The sequence below is a fragment of the Lepidochelys olivacea genome (assembly GCF_965140295.1).
Source record: "Lepidochelys olivacea isolate rLepOli2 genome assembly, chromosome: 17".
Lineage (NCBI taxonomy): Eukaryota > Metazoa > Chordata > Testudines > Cheloniidae > Lepidochelys > Lepidochelys olivacea.
In genome coordinates this window covers 20,033,406-20,051,627 of record NC_140427.1, presented here as the reverse complement: position 1 = coordinate 20,051,627, position 18,222 = coordinate 20,033,406, and the positions used below count along the sequence as shown (strand labels likewise).

The following is an 18,222-nucleotide window of genomic DNA, read 5'->3' as shown; positions in this document are numbered from 1 at the left end:
ATGTCCCTCAAGACCCACTCCAACATGAAATTAACCAACAGACAACAGAATGATTGGAACAAAGATAGAACATGTAAGCTGTTTACATTTTGACTGTATATTTTAAGCCTTTTCCAAGCTCTTCATGCTTTGTTTGTCTTCTTGACCTGCCTTTTCTGGGCAGGGACTGTGGGCTAGATCTTCAGCTGGTGTAAATGGAGTATCTTCATCAATTTCAGTGGACCAGACCTGCAACGGCATTATACCAACCTGGCCCAGTGGCTTCCTGCTTGTTTGGAAAGCGCCAAGCAGAGCCCGGGTGGTGCTGGAACACCAATAATACATAGTATATCCCTATAAAAATTAGATACATCTAACCACCACGAGGAGCTTGAAATGCACACAGTTTCAGACCTGTGTCTCATCTGTGCCGTGTTATTTTCCACTGAGCAATCAAAGAGATTCTTCTCAGTTGCTTCAATATTAAATAAATAAATTTCACATCAGCATAAACTAGAATTTCCCCTTTGCTCGTGAACTGTATGCCTCCCCCCTCCTTTCGTCTTCTGGCCTCCACGTTCTGGCTACCGTAGACTCCCTTCACTCAGCACAGATGCTGGGAAAATAACTGCCGTTGTAAACGCAGACAGCCTTCTCGGCTTTGCCCTGAGCGACTGCAAAGACTTGGGACTGAGCCTGCATTCCCCGCTCGGTGGCCCAATGGTCATCTCGCTCGCCCCCGGGAGAGGCAGGAGTCGCTGTGGTGCAAGTGAAACCAGATGGGTTAAGGAGCCTGGGGGAGTTTTGCCAGCGTTCAGAATGAGGCTCTGACCCAACAAACACCCAAATACCTGCCGAACCAGTTTTCACCCGCTGCTCTTTTTAAAAAGTATTAATGTTTGGGGGAAGGGGGGGCTTGGTTTTGTTTTTAAAGGGATATCAAGAGAGGGAAAAAATAGAATCCGTCACCATTAGTCAGAATAAAAGTCAGGAAAGCGAAATCTGACTGGTCCCAGAAGCTTTCAAACATTTGACTCCAGGGCGTTCTTTTCAGCAACAAGCAATGATTGTTTCATGACCCAGCTGTAAAGAAAGTTTGATTGTTCACGCTGCACATTCACATCTGTGACTCATGTAATTGCGTCGCAATTATCCACATGGAGGTTCACGTTCGTAGAATCGTAGAACATCAGGGTTGGAAGGGACCTCAGGAGGTCAACTAGTCCCACCCCCTGCTCAAAGCAGGACCGATCCCCAATTTTTGCCCCAGATCCCTAAATGGCCCCCTCAGGGATTGAACTCACAACCCTGGGTTTAGCAAGCCAACGCTCAAACCACCGAGCTATCCCTCCTCCCCCCCCCCCACTTAAAATCTTTGAACTTTGACACCTTGGTGTGATCACTAGCCATTGTTAGCAGCTATGATCTAATGAGCCTTTTATTCCTCCTTAGATTACAGGATCAATAAAATGATGACGGTTATTCCTTACAGGAAATCGACTCATGACCTCTCCCTCCACCCCAGTGCTGCTTTTCCTCCTGTTAAGGGGGGAAATATACTGGAGCCAAATTGAAGGAATTATTCCAGCAGCAGAATTTTTAAAAACAGTTTAATTTAAATCTTTCACAAGGAAAGTTTGTGGGGGTGTCACTCTTAGCAGAAATACAATAGCACCTACAGACCAGCATCCCACTGGGCGAGACCCTGCGTAGATACTTGGCAAGAGATAGTCCCTGGCCCAGAGAGCCCATGTCTGGACAGCTACGGGGCTGCAGCTGGGCTGCCATGGTGTAGATGTTTCCGACAGCGACAGAAGGGGTTTTCCCGTTGAGGTCGTTATTCCACCACTGCGAGGCGGTAGCTAGATTTACAGAAGAATTCTTCCACCGACCTAGTTGTGTCTTTCCCCATGGATTAGGACTCAGGGTGTGAAATTTCTCAGAGCGTGGAGCTAAATCCATCTAATCTTTAAACGGAGAGCAGGCCTAAGTGATTTGCACAAGGACAGTCGGTGGCCAAGCTGGGAGTGTAAACTAATGCATCCAAATCCAGTGCTTTCCCCAGAAGGTCTTAGTTTTCAAGCAGCATTTTTCTTTCTTTGCCTATCTGTAAATTTCAAATATCATCCAAGCATTTTCCCCCTCCCTTTGGGTGTATATGCTGAAATTGACATTTATTGACGTGTGCTGATAAAACCTAACCCTTCCCAGCCTTGCTCTGATGAAAAGTCTCTGATGTGGGCAACGTGATAGATCCACAGTTCACTAAAGTGGGACATATTTGATTTCTGCCACTCCAACATCACCTATTTCCTGCTGTGGTAGGAGTGCGAGGTTAGCCCCACAAGAGTGAGGTTTTGGGTAGGGTTGCCAAACAATTTTTAAAAAAAAATCACAATTAATTGTAAGATTAAAAAAAGTCATGATTAATCACAGTTTTAAACAATAGCAGAATACCAATTTAAATTTATGATAAATATTTTGGATGTTTTTCCTCCGTTTTCAAATAAATTGATTACAACACAGAATGCAAAGTATGCTGTGTTCACTTTATATTATTCTTACTGATGACAAATATTTGCACTGTGAAAAAGATAAACTACTGAAATAATATTTTTCAGTTCACCTCATACAAGTACTGTAGTGCAATCTCTTTATTGTGAAAGTGAAACTGAAACTGACAAATGTAACTGGTTTTTTACCTAACTGCGCTCAAAAACAAAACAATGTAAAACTTTAGAGCCTACAAGTCCACTCAGTCCTACTACTTGTTCAGCCAATCACTAAGACAAACAAGTTTCTTTACATTTTTACGGGAGATAATGCTGCCTGCTTCTTATTTACAATTTCACCTGAAAAAGAGAACAGGCATTCACATGGCACTATTGTAGACGGCATTGCAAGGTATTTACATGCCAGATATGCTAAACATTTGCATGCCCCTTCATGCTTCAATCACCATTCCAGAGGACACACTTCCATGCTGATGATGCTTGTTAAAAAAAAGAGAGTTAATTTCTGTTGGCAGCATCTAAGTCAGATGATGAAAATGAAGGTGCGTCAGTTTACACGGCTTTGCATCATTATCTTTTTTACCGTGCAAATATTTGTAATAAAAAAATAATAATATAAAGTTAGGGTGACCAGATGTCCCATTTTTAAAGGAACAGTCCTGTTTTTTTGGGACTTTTTCTTATATAGCCATCTATTGCCCCCCACCCCATCCCGTTTTTTCCACAGTTGCTGTCTGGTCACCCAATATAAAGTGGGCACTGTACACTTCACATTCTGTGTTGTAATTGAAATCAATACATTTGAAAAGGTAGAAAAACATCCAGAAACATTTACAATACATTTAAATTGGTATTCTATTACTCTTTAACAGTGCGATTAAAACTGCTATTTATTTTTTAAATCTCGTTAATTTGTTTTGCGTTAATCGCTGGCATTAACTGCGATTAGTGGACAGCCCTCGTGTTTAGTTCCTTTAAAGGCAGCACCAATTCCGCTGAAGCCGCACAATACAACAAGGGAGAGGGAATGCACACTACCTCTCACAACACAGCAGGCTAATCCCAGCACTCGATAAACAAAAATACAAAATTCACTCCTGCCCGTGCTGGCAAGCTCAATTTTACACACACAGACTGAGTGGCTACGTTGGAGGAGCTACTATACCAAGTGAAGGCAGATTTAGGAATATTTTGGTGGATTTCTCAGCACATATAAATACTCCTAGGGAAGTACATTCAGTTTGTGCTCAAGAATGAGCATGTGAAGGGGGAGAGAAATGGGAGCCAGACACCACAGTGATATGGGGGGAGGAGGTATAAAAAATTCCTCAGTGAGGTTTCAGCTATGCCTTACATTCTCTCTCACTTCTCCAACAACCCTTTATGCATCCGATGAAGTGAGCTGTAGCTCACGAAAGCTTATGCTCAAATAAATTGGTTAGTCTCTAAGGTGCCACAAGTATTCCAACCCTTTCTCTGTCTTTCTTTTCTAAACAATCTTTCTGCCTATTTCTAATGGCTTCATGGTATTTCCTTCATCAAGCTACAGGGATTTTGTCATTTAATGTATTGTACACAGAGAGCCAGATTCCGGAAAACACTTCCGCACGTGCTTACCTTTAAGCATGTGCTTAACTTTAATTGATGCCAATGGGACCGAAGCACACACCCCACTGTTTTAAGAAAGTCCCGCTGACTGCAAGGAGAATTGGCAAAGTGCTTCCCTGAATCAGCTAAACGTTGGCCAGTGCCCTCAGCATGGGACTGGGAGCCAACTCTCCCAAATTCGAATCCAATCTGAATCCACACCCTCCTTTTCTCCATGTGCATAGAGGGGATAATAATGGTTCAACATTCAGATATTTCAGATGTAGCTTTTCAACTTTATTTTTTATTGCCATCACAGTCACCACTAACACAAAGAAAACCAAAGGCCAAGCCAGGGAATAAAACAATTAGCAATTTGCACACAAACTCGTGCGTCTAGTTTATGTAGTCCAGTGTTACCTACTCCTGTGGTTTTAATGACAAGTCTCGCCAAATTCGATGTTTTTTCTTAAAACTTCAGCTTCTAGAGTCGTGATTAATTCAGGATAATTATTATTATTGATACCACCACCACCTAGCTCTTAGATAACACATTTCATCAGCAGATCTCAAAGCGCTCATCTCCACTTTCATGTAAAAACAAAAATAAACGTTGACAGTACTTACGTGGCCTGTGGGACTGTAGTATCTGAGCATGTCACACTTGAACATATTCATCCTTCCAACCTGCCGTGACGCAGTGCTATTATCCCCATTTTACAGATGCGGAACTGAGGCAGAGAGCAACTACATGCCCAAGGCCACACAGGAAGTCAGTGGCAGAGCAGGGATTTGAATAGAGGATTCCCAAGTCCCAGGCCCTAAACACTGGTCCATCCTTCCTGTTTTTCTAACCCTCAGGACTGAGGGGAGGTGCTTAAAAATGTCACACACACACACACACACACCTTAAGGCTCAAAACCCAGAGGGGAATAAAAAGAATCCAAAATTATTTATTTATTTGTAAATCTCATGATTTTATGCCAGTCTCACAATTTTAAGAGCTGGGCTCAGGGTTCTGGAGCAGTTGGGGTTGGGAATGCAGATAATAATTGGGGGGAACGGGGTGGGGGTGGAAACAGCTTCTCCCAGATCTTGTAGGTTATACTTTAAAACCATGCTGCTGCCTGGTTTTATGCACGTGCTTGATTTTTTATAACCATGAGCAATCCCAGTTAACCCAATGGCACTCTACCCATGGTTTGAAAATTATGCATCTGTGTAAATCTTCACTGAATCAGAGCCCCCATGAGAGGAACCTCAAAGCCCTAAAGGCTCCCTTTGTTCTGTGCCAAAATCTGACACCTAAATTCTCCAGAATGAACAGGAGGGGAGACCCCCCTTCAGTGCCATAAAGACAAAAATAAACTGAAACCCAAATAAAATGGCAAAATGACCCAGATAAAGGAATCCCCCCATTTCCCTTAGAGCCGATTTCAGTCGGTCTCTCACGTAGCCCCGTGTTGTTCTAGGGCGAGGGATAGCGGGATCTCCCCATGGGCCCCCCGGGATCCCCACAGCCCCCCAGAGCCCCCCGGGATCCCCGCAGCCCCCCCCCCAGAGCCCCCCGGGATCCCTGCAGCCCCCCGGGATCCCTCTGCCCCTCCCCAGGGCGCCCTGCCCCGCGCACCCCGGAGTTCCCCCCGGGCTGGGCAGCTCCCCCCGCCTCGCCCCAGCCCCTCACCTCGGCGGCCCCCCGCTCCAGGCTGGCCCCCGGGCCGGGCGCCGCCAGCAGCAGGAGCCCCAGGGCCAGGGCGGCCAGGGCGGCAGCCGCCGCCTCCATCCCCGTGCGCTCCGCCGGCCGCTCTGGCGCCTGGCCCCGGGAGCAGCCCGGCCGGGCTCGCCAGCTGGGGCAGGGCTCGGCACGCCCGGCCGAGGCGAGCTGCCTGGGCGGGGCGCTCGGCTCGCCGCCCCCGCTGGGGGCTGGTCCCGGCCCCGGGGCTCCGGCAGATCCGCCGGCAGCAGCTTGCGGGGACCAGCTGGAAACTCTCCGCTGGCCACGATTCTGCTGGGTCTGTGCCCCCAAACTTTGGCCGAGTTCCCCCCGGCTTCAGCCGCTGCGCCCCATAAACCCGCCTCGCCGCTCTGGGGGCCCCGCTCCCCCGTCCTGGCAGCCCCCCCGGTGCCCCGCCGGGCTCCTCGGAGCTGGGATGAACGGAAGGGGATGAGAGGCGACCTCTGGAAGGTGCCAGGGCCCGGCCCGGCCCGGCCCCTGCTGGCCGATGCACCCAGCTCCTCTGCAGGGCACTTGTCCTCAAGCGGCTGGTTAGTTCTGCCAACCCCTTTCCCCCCAGCTTCCCAGTCTAGACCCGAAGAAGAGCTGGGTGTGAGCTGGCCAGCCTGTCTTTGTTGGCCCAGTCCAAGATATTGCCCCGGCCGCCTGGTCTCTGGGGGATAAAAGGAGACAGGATGGACCCGGAACAGAGCTGGGCCAAGAAGGGATGTTTTGGGTCCCTGGCAATTCTGAAATTTTAAACAAATATATATATATTATACATGGTTTGAGGTCAAACCCAAGCAGGGATATTTTTGAATCAAAAGGTTGACACATTTTGTTTGAGATCAACCGGAATGTTGCGTGGTGACTTTCAATCGTGATCCTTTAACAAAATTAAAGGAAATTTTGAAATAGAGAGACATTTTGAATGGCAAAATCAAACCCTTGAGCGGTTTTCTTTTCTTTCTTTCAAGGTGGGGGGGGGGGCACGGAAAACAATTGGGCACCATGGACACAAATTCACAACACACTGTGGGGTAGGTGAATCTGCAAAAAGCTTTGGGCTAAAAACATGGCCTAGCTCTCCTCTGGTGGCACAGGGCCCTGCCCTGGCTCTGCAGACAGCCACGAGCTTTGTGGGGGAGCAACACTGTGCCCATTTCACCTTGCCCCCCACTTCCTCAACAGAACAGTCTGGCAGACGCTCCCCCTCCAGGCAGCCCCTTTCCAGGGCAGTTTGCACCAAGATTTTGGTGTATTGCTCTGGCCCACGTGGCTCATCTGCAGATGTGTTCATTTAAGCTAGGCATGGCTCCAACCCCTTCCAGCTCATTAATGAAGATGTTAAATAAAACCAGACCCAATCCCGGCCCCTCCAGACCTAGGGGCACTGCAGAGAGCTAGTAGCAAGCTACCGGAATTCACACCACGCTCCAGCCTTACATCATTATTATTTGTGTATTTCTATAGCAGCTGAAGTCTCTGACGCTGAGACCCCCTTGCAGTACGTGCTGTACACACGTATAGCAGGAGACAATCCTGATGCATTTACAGTATAAAGAGGAAGAGGAAGTTTTATCAGCCCCTTTTACAGATGGGGAAACTGAGGCACCGGGAAATTATTATTTTTTAATGACCAGCCCAAGGAGGTCAGAGCTGAAAGTTGAATGCAGTCCATTGAGTCTCTTACCCATGAGACCATCCTTCATCTCAAGGAATTCCTAACCTGCTTTCAAGACTTTACCCAGCCCTTTGTTCCGACTTTTATCCACCACGGACTAGTAACCCGGGAACAACAGCGACATGGGGTTAAGAAGCCCTGATCAAAAGTCTAACTCTTGTGTGTCTTTTGCAACTCAGAGTATGTCTACACCGCAGCTGGGGGTGTCACGCCCCCCTTGGAGAGACATACTCTGAGTTAGGTCTGACTAAGCCAGCATGCTAAAAATCACAGCATGGTAACAGCTGCACAGGGAGCCAGAGGGGCTAACCACCCTGAGGCCAATCCTGTTTGAAACCCTAGGTCCATCCTGGGGGCGGTTACCCCATTGTGGCCCCCTGTGCCCGGCTGCAGTGTAGACGAACCCACAGGCTCATTGCAACTAACTCACTCAAATTTTTTCTTTTCCCCCCTTTTCCAGTCCTCCCCATGCTGACTCCCGCTGAGCCTGTCCTGCTCCCATGTACCCCGTCCCGCCCTGCAGACAGTGGGCTCGCTTCCCAAGATTTCTGCACAATTGCAGCTCCTAGAAACTCATTTGGATGGAGAATACAGGGAGGCCCAGCTCAGTTTGAAGGGGTTCCAAGGCCCATAAGTCAGTCTCAGGAGAAGGACTCAGAGTTAGGCCACCTACGATTGATGCCAAAGTAGCACCAGTTTATATAGGCCACATCAACGCCCATCCCAACTGAAAACAATAGCCAGCCTCTGATTCTCCCAGCACGCCTTGCCTGATGTTTGTCTGTCATACAGATTGCCAGCTTGCAGGCTACAGAAGTGATTTAAAGGAAGAGAGAGGGGAGACCCTGGTGCTGCAGGATATTGGAGGCTGAGCGATAGCCGGCCCAAAGACAGGAAACGAAGGGAGTGGCAAGGCTGGAGTTGGGGCAGATGCTCAGATATCAGGGCAATGAGCCTGAATGCCTGGAGGGGCGAGGTGGGATATCATAAGAGACCGGGGCCAAGATGCGGGAGGGGGTGGTTCAGTGGAATATTTGGTGTCCGTTTACCGGCACAGCCAAGCGGATACAAGATGAGAATGTTCCTCAGGGCACTTCTAAGCAACAGTCCCTTTAGCAGGAAAAAAAAAGTCTCCTACACACGCATCAGTGTGTGAGATGGCTTGAGGAAGTAACCGTCCATCTGCTGTTTCACTTGAGAATACAACTATGGGAAAGTGACTGGCTTAGGTCCAAACAAAGCAGGAAACTCCATCCTCACATTACCCCGCTGCGCAGAGGTGTCTGGAAAAGCACCTGAACCAGGGCCCCCTAATGACTCAAGAAATGTTTGAACCTTCTAACTGCATTTCCTGAGTTTCCTTTCTGTGATTTTTAGGTTTCAGAGTAACAGCCGTGTTAGTCTGTATTCGCAAAAAGAAAAGGAGGACTTGTGGCACAAATTGGTTAGTCTCTAAGGTGCCACAAGTACTCCTTTTCTTTTTGTGATTTTTAGGAGGCTGGTGTCTGACCCATGCCGAAGCTGGGTCAAGGAGCCGGCCTTGAGCTCAAGGCTGAGTCAGGGCCCAGGCTCAAGTCTGGATTCTAGAAAGCCCAGGTCTGAAAAGCTGCTGCTCAAGAGATTTTGGCCCCTAAAACCAGAAACGTGAGTTCAGCCGCTCCTGTGAGAGCGATAGTTCTTTCAAGAATTTGGACACAGCTGAACTTAGACCTGAACTAAAGACCCTTTCAGGTTCAGGATCAAACTCAGAACTGCAATGTAGGGTGGGAATTACATCCAGGAATTTGAACCCTGCCACTTTTCCTTCTTCCCCAAACTGAGAGAGACTCAGGTTCAAGGCTTTAAACCGTTTTCATCACACAAAATCCCAAAGAGTATTGCAATTAACCTAGCATGGAAATGCAGCCACCTCTTGGGAGGAGAACAGCAGCCAGGCAACCAACACGCTATAGAGCAGCACCGGGAGGGGAAGTTTGGCCACAGACACCGTACAACAGCACCACAACTTCTTGAACATCCATACAGGGCCTTGTTTCTGGAAGATCGTAACTGCAGGGACTTCAAATTCTCCTTTTCTCCCCCAGCAGGTGATGAGACTTCCAGAATTTGAACCTCTGATTCTAAGGTGGCTCGCATCCCAGTGCTTAGCCTGAACTGCAGCCTCGAGTATTGTAATTGTAGCCTAAAAAACGTAATGGAGGGTAAAATACATCACTACAGCAGCAGCTCTGCAGCCGTAAAGGTTTATGAAAATATACGGGGGGTGATGGCGTAGCAGTGCCGAGCAGCAAATAAATCATCGTCTGTTTCCGGCGGAGGTGAGTTCAGGAAAAGTTTATAAACCAACATTATGAATCACTATCGGCCAAGCATTCCAGGCTCCTCTGTTTGTTATCTTGATAACAAAATGACAACAAGAATTACTCTTTGCCGGGCCTTCTGGCAGATGGAATTGATGCGCAGGGATTAGATATGTAACTTCCCGTTGCATTGTGATAACGTTTTCCCATTGGTCTCATGCACATAAGAAAAATCTTGATGAAAAGGAGCTCCTACATAGCAGCCGCTTTTCAAAGCTGGCCTTTCTCCCATCCACCAACAGAATGGTTAACAGCTGTTTAGCAATAGGAAAGGTTCAAGGCAATTTTAATGCAATTAAAAAAAAAATCAAGTGGAAGGTGTTCATAGAATCATAGAATATCAGGGTTGTAAGGGAGCTCAGGAGGTCATTTTCAGGCTTTATTTTGCTTAAAATTTCCCAGGAATTTATCAGTGTTTATCATAAATTTTTTTTAAAAACAGGACAAAATTAACTGCATAGTTCTCTGGGTAAATATCAGGATTAACACTGGGGGATGGGAGGCCAGAAGAAAAACAACAAAGAGAGACAAGTGGGCCCAGAAGCAGAAAGGGAGTCATCTCCTCATGCTACCTCCTCCAACTCTTCCATTTCTGGGCCCACTTCAGTTCAGCAACCTGACCAGGTTACTGAGCCCCCATCTCTCCTTCCACAGCGGATAGCCGGCTCCAGGGAGTTACTGCACTTCTGTTTTTATGACTCAAGTACCCACCTGCACAGGTGCGTATCTTCCACTACCGTACCTTACTTTAACAGACAACCTTGCATTTGTACTTAGACTAATTTATTAACATAAGCACACCTACCTAATGTAATGGATTGGATTTCCTTAACGTGATCAGTATTTTCCATGTACTTGAGTGGCCAAAATTCAGGGGGAAATCAGTACAACCCAATAGCGGGTTTTGTAAAACCCAAGGTAAAAATTGGTAACCCAAAAACGAGGGGCCTTACCCATACCCAGTGTAACCTTGGGTTAGCACTGACATGGCTTGAGTTGACCCATCGAGCTGAGTGGGAAAGACAGTGTGTATCTTCCATCTCCTGAACCACACAGTTCCCAGAAGACTATTTTTAAATTAAAGCTATTTGAGTTATGCGTGCGTAAAAATAAGTAAAACACATCGCAAGCTTAGGCCCCTGATCCTGCAAGGGTTTATACGCATGCTTCACTTTACGCGCTGAGTCTCACTTCCTTGGAGCCAAAGGAACTTTTCGGCGGGCCTGCAGTTATGCGGGATCAGGGCCTTGTTTGAATTACAGAAGGGTGTCAGAACTAAAAATTGAGGAGTTGGTTTTTTTTTTTTAAAAAAAAGCCTGCTCGCACCCGAGAGTGAATTTGGACTGCTGTGTTGTTGCCAAGCTTGTATAATGAAACTGAGGGCAACCAAAATTGGGGCAGGAGCAGGTGCCGCCTACTGGTGGAAACATAATAGATACCTGTGTCTGGGCTAATCTTGGTGTTTCTACTGGATGCAATCCTAGCTACACTGAAGTCAAAAAGAAAAGGAGGACGTGTGGCACCTTAGAGACTAACCAATTTATTTGAGCATAAGCTTTCGTGAACTACAGCTCACTTCATCGGATGCATAAAGTGGAAACTGCAGAAGACATTATATACACAGAGACCATGAAACAATACCTCCTCCCACCCCACTCTCCCACTGGTAATAGCTTATCTAAAGTGATCACTCTCCTTACAATGTGTATGATAATCAAGTTGGGCCATAGCTGGAAATGGCCCAACTTGATTATCATACACATTGTAAGGAGAGTGATCACTTTAGATAAGCTATTACCAGCGGGAGACAGCACTGAAATTGCTTGGCCTTGTGTTGAATTCTTAGCTATTTTTGTGGCATTACAAATTCTGGAATTACTGCATCCCCGCTTTCTGTGCTGGCATCTCTCTGTGGTATGTAGTTATTTTATAAACTTGTTATTCCTCCTGGCAAGTGCCAGATGCATTTTTATAAATAATTTGTCACTGTTTCATAACAAGACCTTCCGAAACAACACCCCTGCTGGCCTTTTTAAAAATGGCAAAGTCTTTACATCTCTTGTGTTAGGTGCTGTACATGTAGGGATTGGGGGAATGAAGGGGGAAGAATTAATCCTTACCCCACAGCCCTCAAACCCATTTATTCCGCCAGTCTTTCCCTACATGATCTGTACAGGAGCTGTTGGCCTGTTTCTCCTTTTGGCTGCATTAATTATAAACTTGCCAGGACAGAAAGCTTTCCATCTTACAGCAGGCTGGCCTAACGGACAGCACAGCCAACTAGAACTCAGGAGACCTGTACTCTATTCCTGGCTCAGCTAGTCACTTGTTGGGTCACTTCGGCCAAGTCAGGTCTCCTCTCAGTACATCAGTTTCCTCAGCTGTAAAATGGTGATAATATACTAATCTCCTTTGTAAAGTTGCTGTGAAGTCTACTGATGAAAATTGCTACAGGAAGGCAGGGTATTATAAAAGCATCTTATCTTTATTTACATAAGTCCATATAAAACCAGAAACCCTCCACTGAACACTTTAGGAGTTGCACTGATTTAGATTTGCAACTGCGCCGTAATTCTGGGAGTAAATGCAGGCAGCTTTCTAGCCTAAGTGCAAGACACTATAGGGTCAAAGAGCAGTAACCTGCTTAATTGGAAGGCAAAGAGTTAGCAGCTGTCCTTACCTTGTCTGGAAAGCACAAGTCTGGACACAGCTCCTGGGCAGCTCCCAGCTATTCATTTTCCTTTTAGCTCAAAAACCAGATGCCAATTCCTGCCTCATTAAATCTTGTTCCACTGATCTTCATCCAGTATCCACTGATGGACCTGGTAGGAGTGCTGTCATACTTAAACTTTCATCTGGGCTTTTGCACTGGTTACAAGACCCAAAAACACCACAATAAAAAACAAACACGCCACTGTCTTTAATGCTGTATCTAAGTAAGACCAGCTAAGAGAGTGGATCTGTCATTAGGGCTAATGCTACCCTTCCCTGGCTGGCCAGCAAGTTTCCCACAAGACACAGCATTCAGCAAAAAGTGTCATTCATTTCATGAGAAAGGTGCAAAACATTGGTAGCAAAATTAGTGGTGCAGCCAGCAATGCTAAACCCAACCCAAGCGACATGAAGTTTTCATTGCAACAGTGGGAAGAATAAAGCTCCAGTGGTTGGCCTGGCCAGTTTAATTGGTCATTTACCTGCTTAGTAAGACAGATGGACTTCAGGCACCCAAGGCAGCATTAAGATTCATCATCCTGCATACACAGCATCAGGCCATTTGAAAGCACAGATGCTCTTAACTAAGGGAAAGCGCTTAGGTCTCAGTGGGAGCTATTGAGACTGCACCTGATTTGAAATGAAAAAGGCAGGTAGCAGTGGTTTTAAATCTCAAAAGGTGGTGCGGGGGAGGGTGGCTATTAAGATACACTCATGCAATTTGGAAGCGTTTTTATGCCCAAAGAACTAACACCCTGTTCAGTTTCCCCTGCTTAGATAAGTGACCAAGGCCCTTTGTGCCACTTCCTGCAATTCACTGTCCTTGCTTTGGCTCTTCCAAGGCAGCACTTTCTACCTGAGTGAGGAGGTGCTGGTGCAGAGATCAATCTTCCTCCATCTTCTCCGTCAGCCCTGATATTCTATTTTCCTCCCCATTGCTCCCCTTGGCCAGGTGTGCTGCTTGCCCCTAAACTAGCCCAAGGGGCAAACAGCACTGCCTAGCCAGGTGAGCATGTGCGGTGGGGAGAAGGGGAAGATTTAAGTTTTATTCTTGCTAGTGGCGTATTTGACTTGATTCAAGCCATTCTATACCGAAGGGGGGTTTTATTTGACGTGACAAACTTCTCGCTAAACTCTAGATATGTGAACTCACCTTCCGCGTGACTTTATAATTATGTTGTCCTCCCACTAATCCAGCTGCTCATCAGCCTCGGCTCGTGTTCATTTGAGGCCCCAATCCTGCATGGAGAATTGTGCACGTGGATCCATGCATCCACATAGAGCCCGAGGGCTTGAGATGGTAAGCTCTCTGCGACCAGGATTCCATCTATCAGGAAGGCAAAATCACAGTGCACAGCTATGGAGCTCTGTGGGTAATAAACAACTCTGCCTGTGTATTTTGGACTGGCCCTCGCCAGTCAAAGCCAAGGCAATTTACAAACTAGGAAACCTCAGTTTGTTCAGGGTATTTTTTTTTTAAGGGGGGGGGCGGTTATGCTGCAACAAGATTGCAATCACATGAGCATAGGAATTTACAATACAGACTGCCTAGCTGAATGGTGTTGCATACTTAAGGCCTAAACCAAAAAAGTACATCTACAATCTACAAGAAGCCATAGAGCAAACGTCTGTTTGACTAACATGGCAACGCCGCCTGCACAGAAACACCAAAGCAGATTGGTGCTCACCGGCTCCAGTCTTGATGTGGTTCAGGGGAAATACGTAACACCTAAAGGGGTGAAAATGGGAAGCGCTCATTTAGTTTTACGTTACCTCCCCCTCCACAATATATATGTTCCATTCCATGCATCCGATCAAGTGGGCTGTAGCCCACGAAAACTTATGCTCTAATACATTTGTTAGTCTCGAAGGTGCCACAAGTCCTCCTGTTCTTTTTGCGGATACAGACCAACACAGCTGCTACTCTGAAGCCTCTCTTCTGGCAGTGGCCAGTGCCAGGTGCCCCAGAGGGAATGAACAGAACAGGTCATCATCAAGTGATCCATCCCCTGTCACCCATTCCTACCTTCTGGCAAACAGAGGCTTGGGGACACATCCCTTGGGGACATAGAAAATGTCCAGCAACCATTCTGCTCTAAAAACGGACACTGAAAGGCATCGGTTAGATCTAAGAGTCGTGGTATCTTTAGTACCCATGCAGAATTGACAAGAGGTCTGTTTTTGAGATGATGCCTCAAAGATCCTCACACAGCAAAACTGCATCATACCCAATTGATCTACAAGACGAGGAGGCTGATCCTGTCAATATTCTACTGTTACTGGGAGGTTATCCTAAGATTACAAACACAGAATGTGCACCATGCCATATGTCAGTGTTTACTAAACTAACTAAAAGCCTTTTGTTGTTTTTCCCAAGTCCATGCAGAATTGAACAAGGCAAACTGACTACAGACACGGATCAGCCACCCATCCAGTTATTAGGATCAAAACTGGCCCTCATAGCCCACAGTGATAATATTTTGCCCTGCAGGAGGCCTTAGACTATCAGCTGTCCTACCTTTACTTTAGGATGCTGGATGTAATGCTGGTGTAAGATGAGCACTAAAGATCAGGAATGTTATTCACAAAGCAGCAGTGCAAGACTCTCTCAGCAACCCACCAATCTGCTGCAGCCTTGATTTGGAGGGACCACCTTTAGGAGGCTTTCTCCCTTGCTCCTTCAAACGATGGCTTCCCTGCTGAGTGCCCGCTGTGGCTTGAATTATCTGGGTTACCCCTCTACTAGGTGGGCTGAGAGCCCAACTCATCCTTAAAGAGGCTATGGAATATCTGCCTCTTTACTTTTGTTCACCACCGCATTGGTTTCAACAGCAGTGACTCAGAGGTGAAGCGGTACGTAGCTATTTACTTCTCTTTTGAGCCATCCTGTCCCAGCTTTTGACTTAACATTCCCTTAGTTTGATCAAGTCCCAAACAGCATGGGGACACACTGGCACCTTACGGTTTCCCAGAGGGACCGCAGTGAATTCCGAAGAGTAGCAGACGCTCCCAGGTGAGGGCTGACTTGAGCTTCTGCTCAGCAAGGAGGGAAGGAAAGTGCAAAGTAGGGGAGTTGTGGATCTGCCACTGAGCTACGCTGCTAGCTCTGGGGCCAAAGACATGGATGGCAAGTAGCTTCTCCAGGACTAAACCAGGGGAGGGCAAACTACGGCCCGGGGGCCGCATCCGGCCCTCCAGATGTTTTAATCTGGCCCTCGAGCTACAGCCGGGGAGCAGGGTTGGGGGCTTGCCCCACTCCGCATGGCTCCCAGAAGCAGTGGCATGTCCCCACTCCGGCTCCTATGTGTAGGAGCAGCCAAGGGGCTCCACACACCGCCCCCACAGCTCCCACTGGCCAGGAACCACGGCCAACGGGAGCTGCAGGGGCAGCACCTGAGGATAGGGCAAAGCAGAGCTGCCTGGCCGCGCCTCTGCCTAGGAGCCAGACGGGAGACATGCTGCTGCTTCTGGGAGCTGATTGAGGTAAGTGCCAAGTAAGTAAGTACCTGGAGCCTGCACCCCTGACCCCCTCCTGCACCCCAACCCCCTGCCCCATCCCTGATCCCCCTCCAACCGGCCAAACCCTTCGGTCCCAGTCCAGAGCACCCTCCTGTACCCCCAGTCCCTCATCCCTAGCCCCACCCCAGAGCCCTCATCTCCCTCACCCCAATCCCCTGCCCCAGCCTGGAACCCTCTCCTACACCTTGAACTCCTCATTTCTGGCCCCACCCCAGAGCCCACACCCCCAGCCAGAGCCCTCACCCCCTTCCGCACCCCAACCCCCAATTTCGTGAGCATTCATGGCCTGCCATACAATTTCCATATCCAGATGTGTCCCTTGGGCCAAAAAATTTGCCCACCTTTGGACTAAACCAAAGAGGTTCTAAGAGCACTTCATGGAGCTAGGAACATAAAGCGTAACGTCATTTGTAAGCAAGACTCTTATTTGTTACACAGGTTGCACCACAAAAAGACGGGGAATGTGGAGAGAAAGGATGGGGCTTAAAGTTATGAAGTAATTGGAAAAACAATGTAAGATTTCACAAATAAAACAATCAGCTTTTATTGTTGTATTACAAAACACTTTCGATATTGGCAATATTTTACAGTTCCTTCTGTTCCTTCTTATAGCCGGCTGAAGAGCTCAGGGGGAGAAAACAGGAGAATGTTGGAAATTAAAGATGAAATTTCAGTGGACTTGCTAAAAAAAATAAAAAAATAAAAAAACCCCAAAAAAAAAACAAACAAAAAAACTTCCCCAGTCCCTCCCACCAAAATAAAAATCCAATTTCATGTCATTCGCCATCCAAAAGCGGCCATGGGTAAAGCAGCAGGCAAAACTCCGGCAATTTCACTACTGACTGCATCAAAGAGACAAAAAGAACATTCACAAGGGTCTCTAATATGGCCTGTTGCGCTGGTCATTTCTGAAGTCATTTCTGAAAGAAAAAAATCTGAGAGTCTAGTGAGTCACAGTAAAACTCCATCCTTCCCCACACCAACTTGTGCAAATTCCTTCTTTACCCTCCCCTTCTACTGTGCGCATTGCCAACTGCTGATAGCTGACATCTGCCTAGCAGAAATTATTATTAGTGACCTGTGTTTGTATGTCCTTTAGCAAAAGGAATCTACATTATGAACACACAGTTATACTACGAAAAATACATGTGCTTAATACTGTTACTTCCCCACACCAACTTGTGCAAATTCCTTCTTTACCCTCCCCTTCTACTGTGCGCATTGCCAACTGCTGATAGCTGACATCTGCCTAGCAGAAATTATTATTAGTGACCTGTGTTTGTATGTCCTTTAGCAAAAGGAATCTACATTATGAACACACAGTTATACTACGAAAAATACATGTGCTTAATACTGTTACTTCATGATCCATGACTCCCCCCGGACTGTTCCAGCCAATCACATGTTCTATTAGTCAAAGAAAAGCCCACACTCCTAAAATCTACATCCCACACGTACTGACAAAGTAGCAAAGATAATGCTTACCTTCCTCCCATTTTACCACCATAGCCACCACCTCGGTCACCCCCTCTGCTACCGCGCCCTCTGTATCCTCTTTCACCTCCAAAACCACCTCTCCCACGAAAGTCTGCAAGGGAGAAATGCAAGATCAAAACCATGTTGTTAAAAGGCCACAAATGTAACTAAAACCGTCAGAAGCAACTCATTACACTTGTGCTGATCTCTTACACACCTCCTCCTGATGGACGTGAATCTTCCGGTCTGGGCTCATTGCACTGATTGCAGGAATTCCTGCGAGCGAAGTTCATATTACCACAGCTCCTGAAAGAGACAAAAATTCCTCAGACGGAGTTTTCTCAACAACTGAATGTACATACATGAAACACTGCTACCAAACTAAAACAACACTTACGGGTTAGGACAAATCCAATCACCATTTTTGGGATCCCCACTTCTACCCTGGAAGCCTCCACCTCTTCCAAATCCACCTCGTGAACCTGTGGATAGAATTATAATTAGAATAAAGCAGGGGAAGTGCTCCTGTAATCTACACACGAGACATTTATTTGCAGACTATCACTGACTTCAGGCCCCAAGTGACAGACTCAGTTTCTTGGTAGAGCAATAAGAGATAGTTGATTTAATCAGCCACCTTCTAAGATTATAGTTTCAGTGAATTAGGAACTCTGGAA

At 46.9% G+C, this 18,222-nt stretch overlaps 2 protein-coding genes across 4 annotated transcripts in view; both read right to left on the bottom strand.

The window, feature by feature from the left end:
• The window catches only part of MMP28 (matrix metallopeptidase 28), a 43,692-nt gene extending 37,749 nt beyond the window's left edge, over positions 1-5,943 (bottom strand). Inside the window, exon 1 of the mRNA XM_084651278.1 lies at positions 5,765-5,943. Coding sequence (XP_084507404.1) covers positions 5,765-5,863 — 99 coding nt within the window. The 5' untranslated portion in view covers positions 5,864-5,943. The remainder of the gene's footprint in view (positions 1-5,764) is intronic.
• Positions 5,944-16,588: 10,645 nt separating this feature from the next.
• The window catches only part of TAF15 (TATA-box binding protein associated factor 15), a 32,290-nt gene continuing 30,656 nt past the window's right edge, over positions 16,589-18,222 (bottom strand). For all 3 annotated transcript variants that reach the window (XM_084651111.1, XM_084651112.1, XM_084651113.1), the window contains 4 exons: positions 17,943-18,027; positions 17,763-17,851; positions 17,555-17,657; positions 16,589-16,989 (listed from right to left, as the gene is read on the bottom strand). In XM_084651111.1, coding sequence (XP_084507237.1) covers positions 16,950-16,989; positions 17,555-17,657; positions 17,763-17,851; positions 17,943-18,027 — 317 coding nt within the window. In that variant the 3' untranslated portion in view covers positions 16,589-16,949. The remainder of the gene's footprint in view (positions 16,990-17,554; positions 17,658-17,762; positions 17,852-17,942; positions 18,028-18,222) is intronic.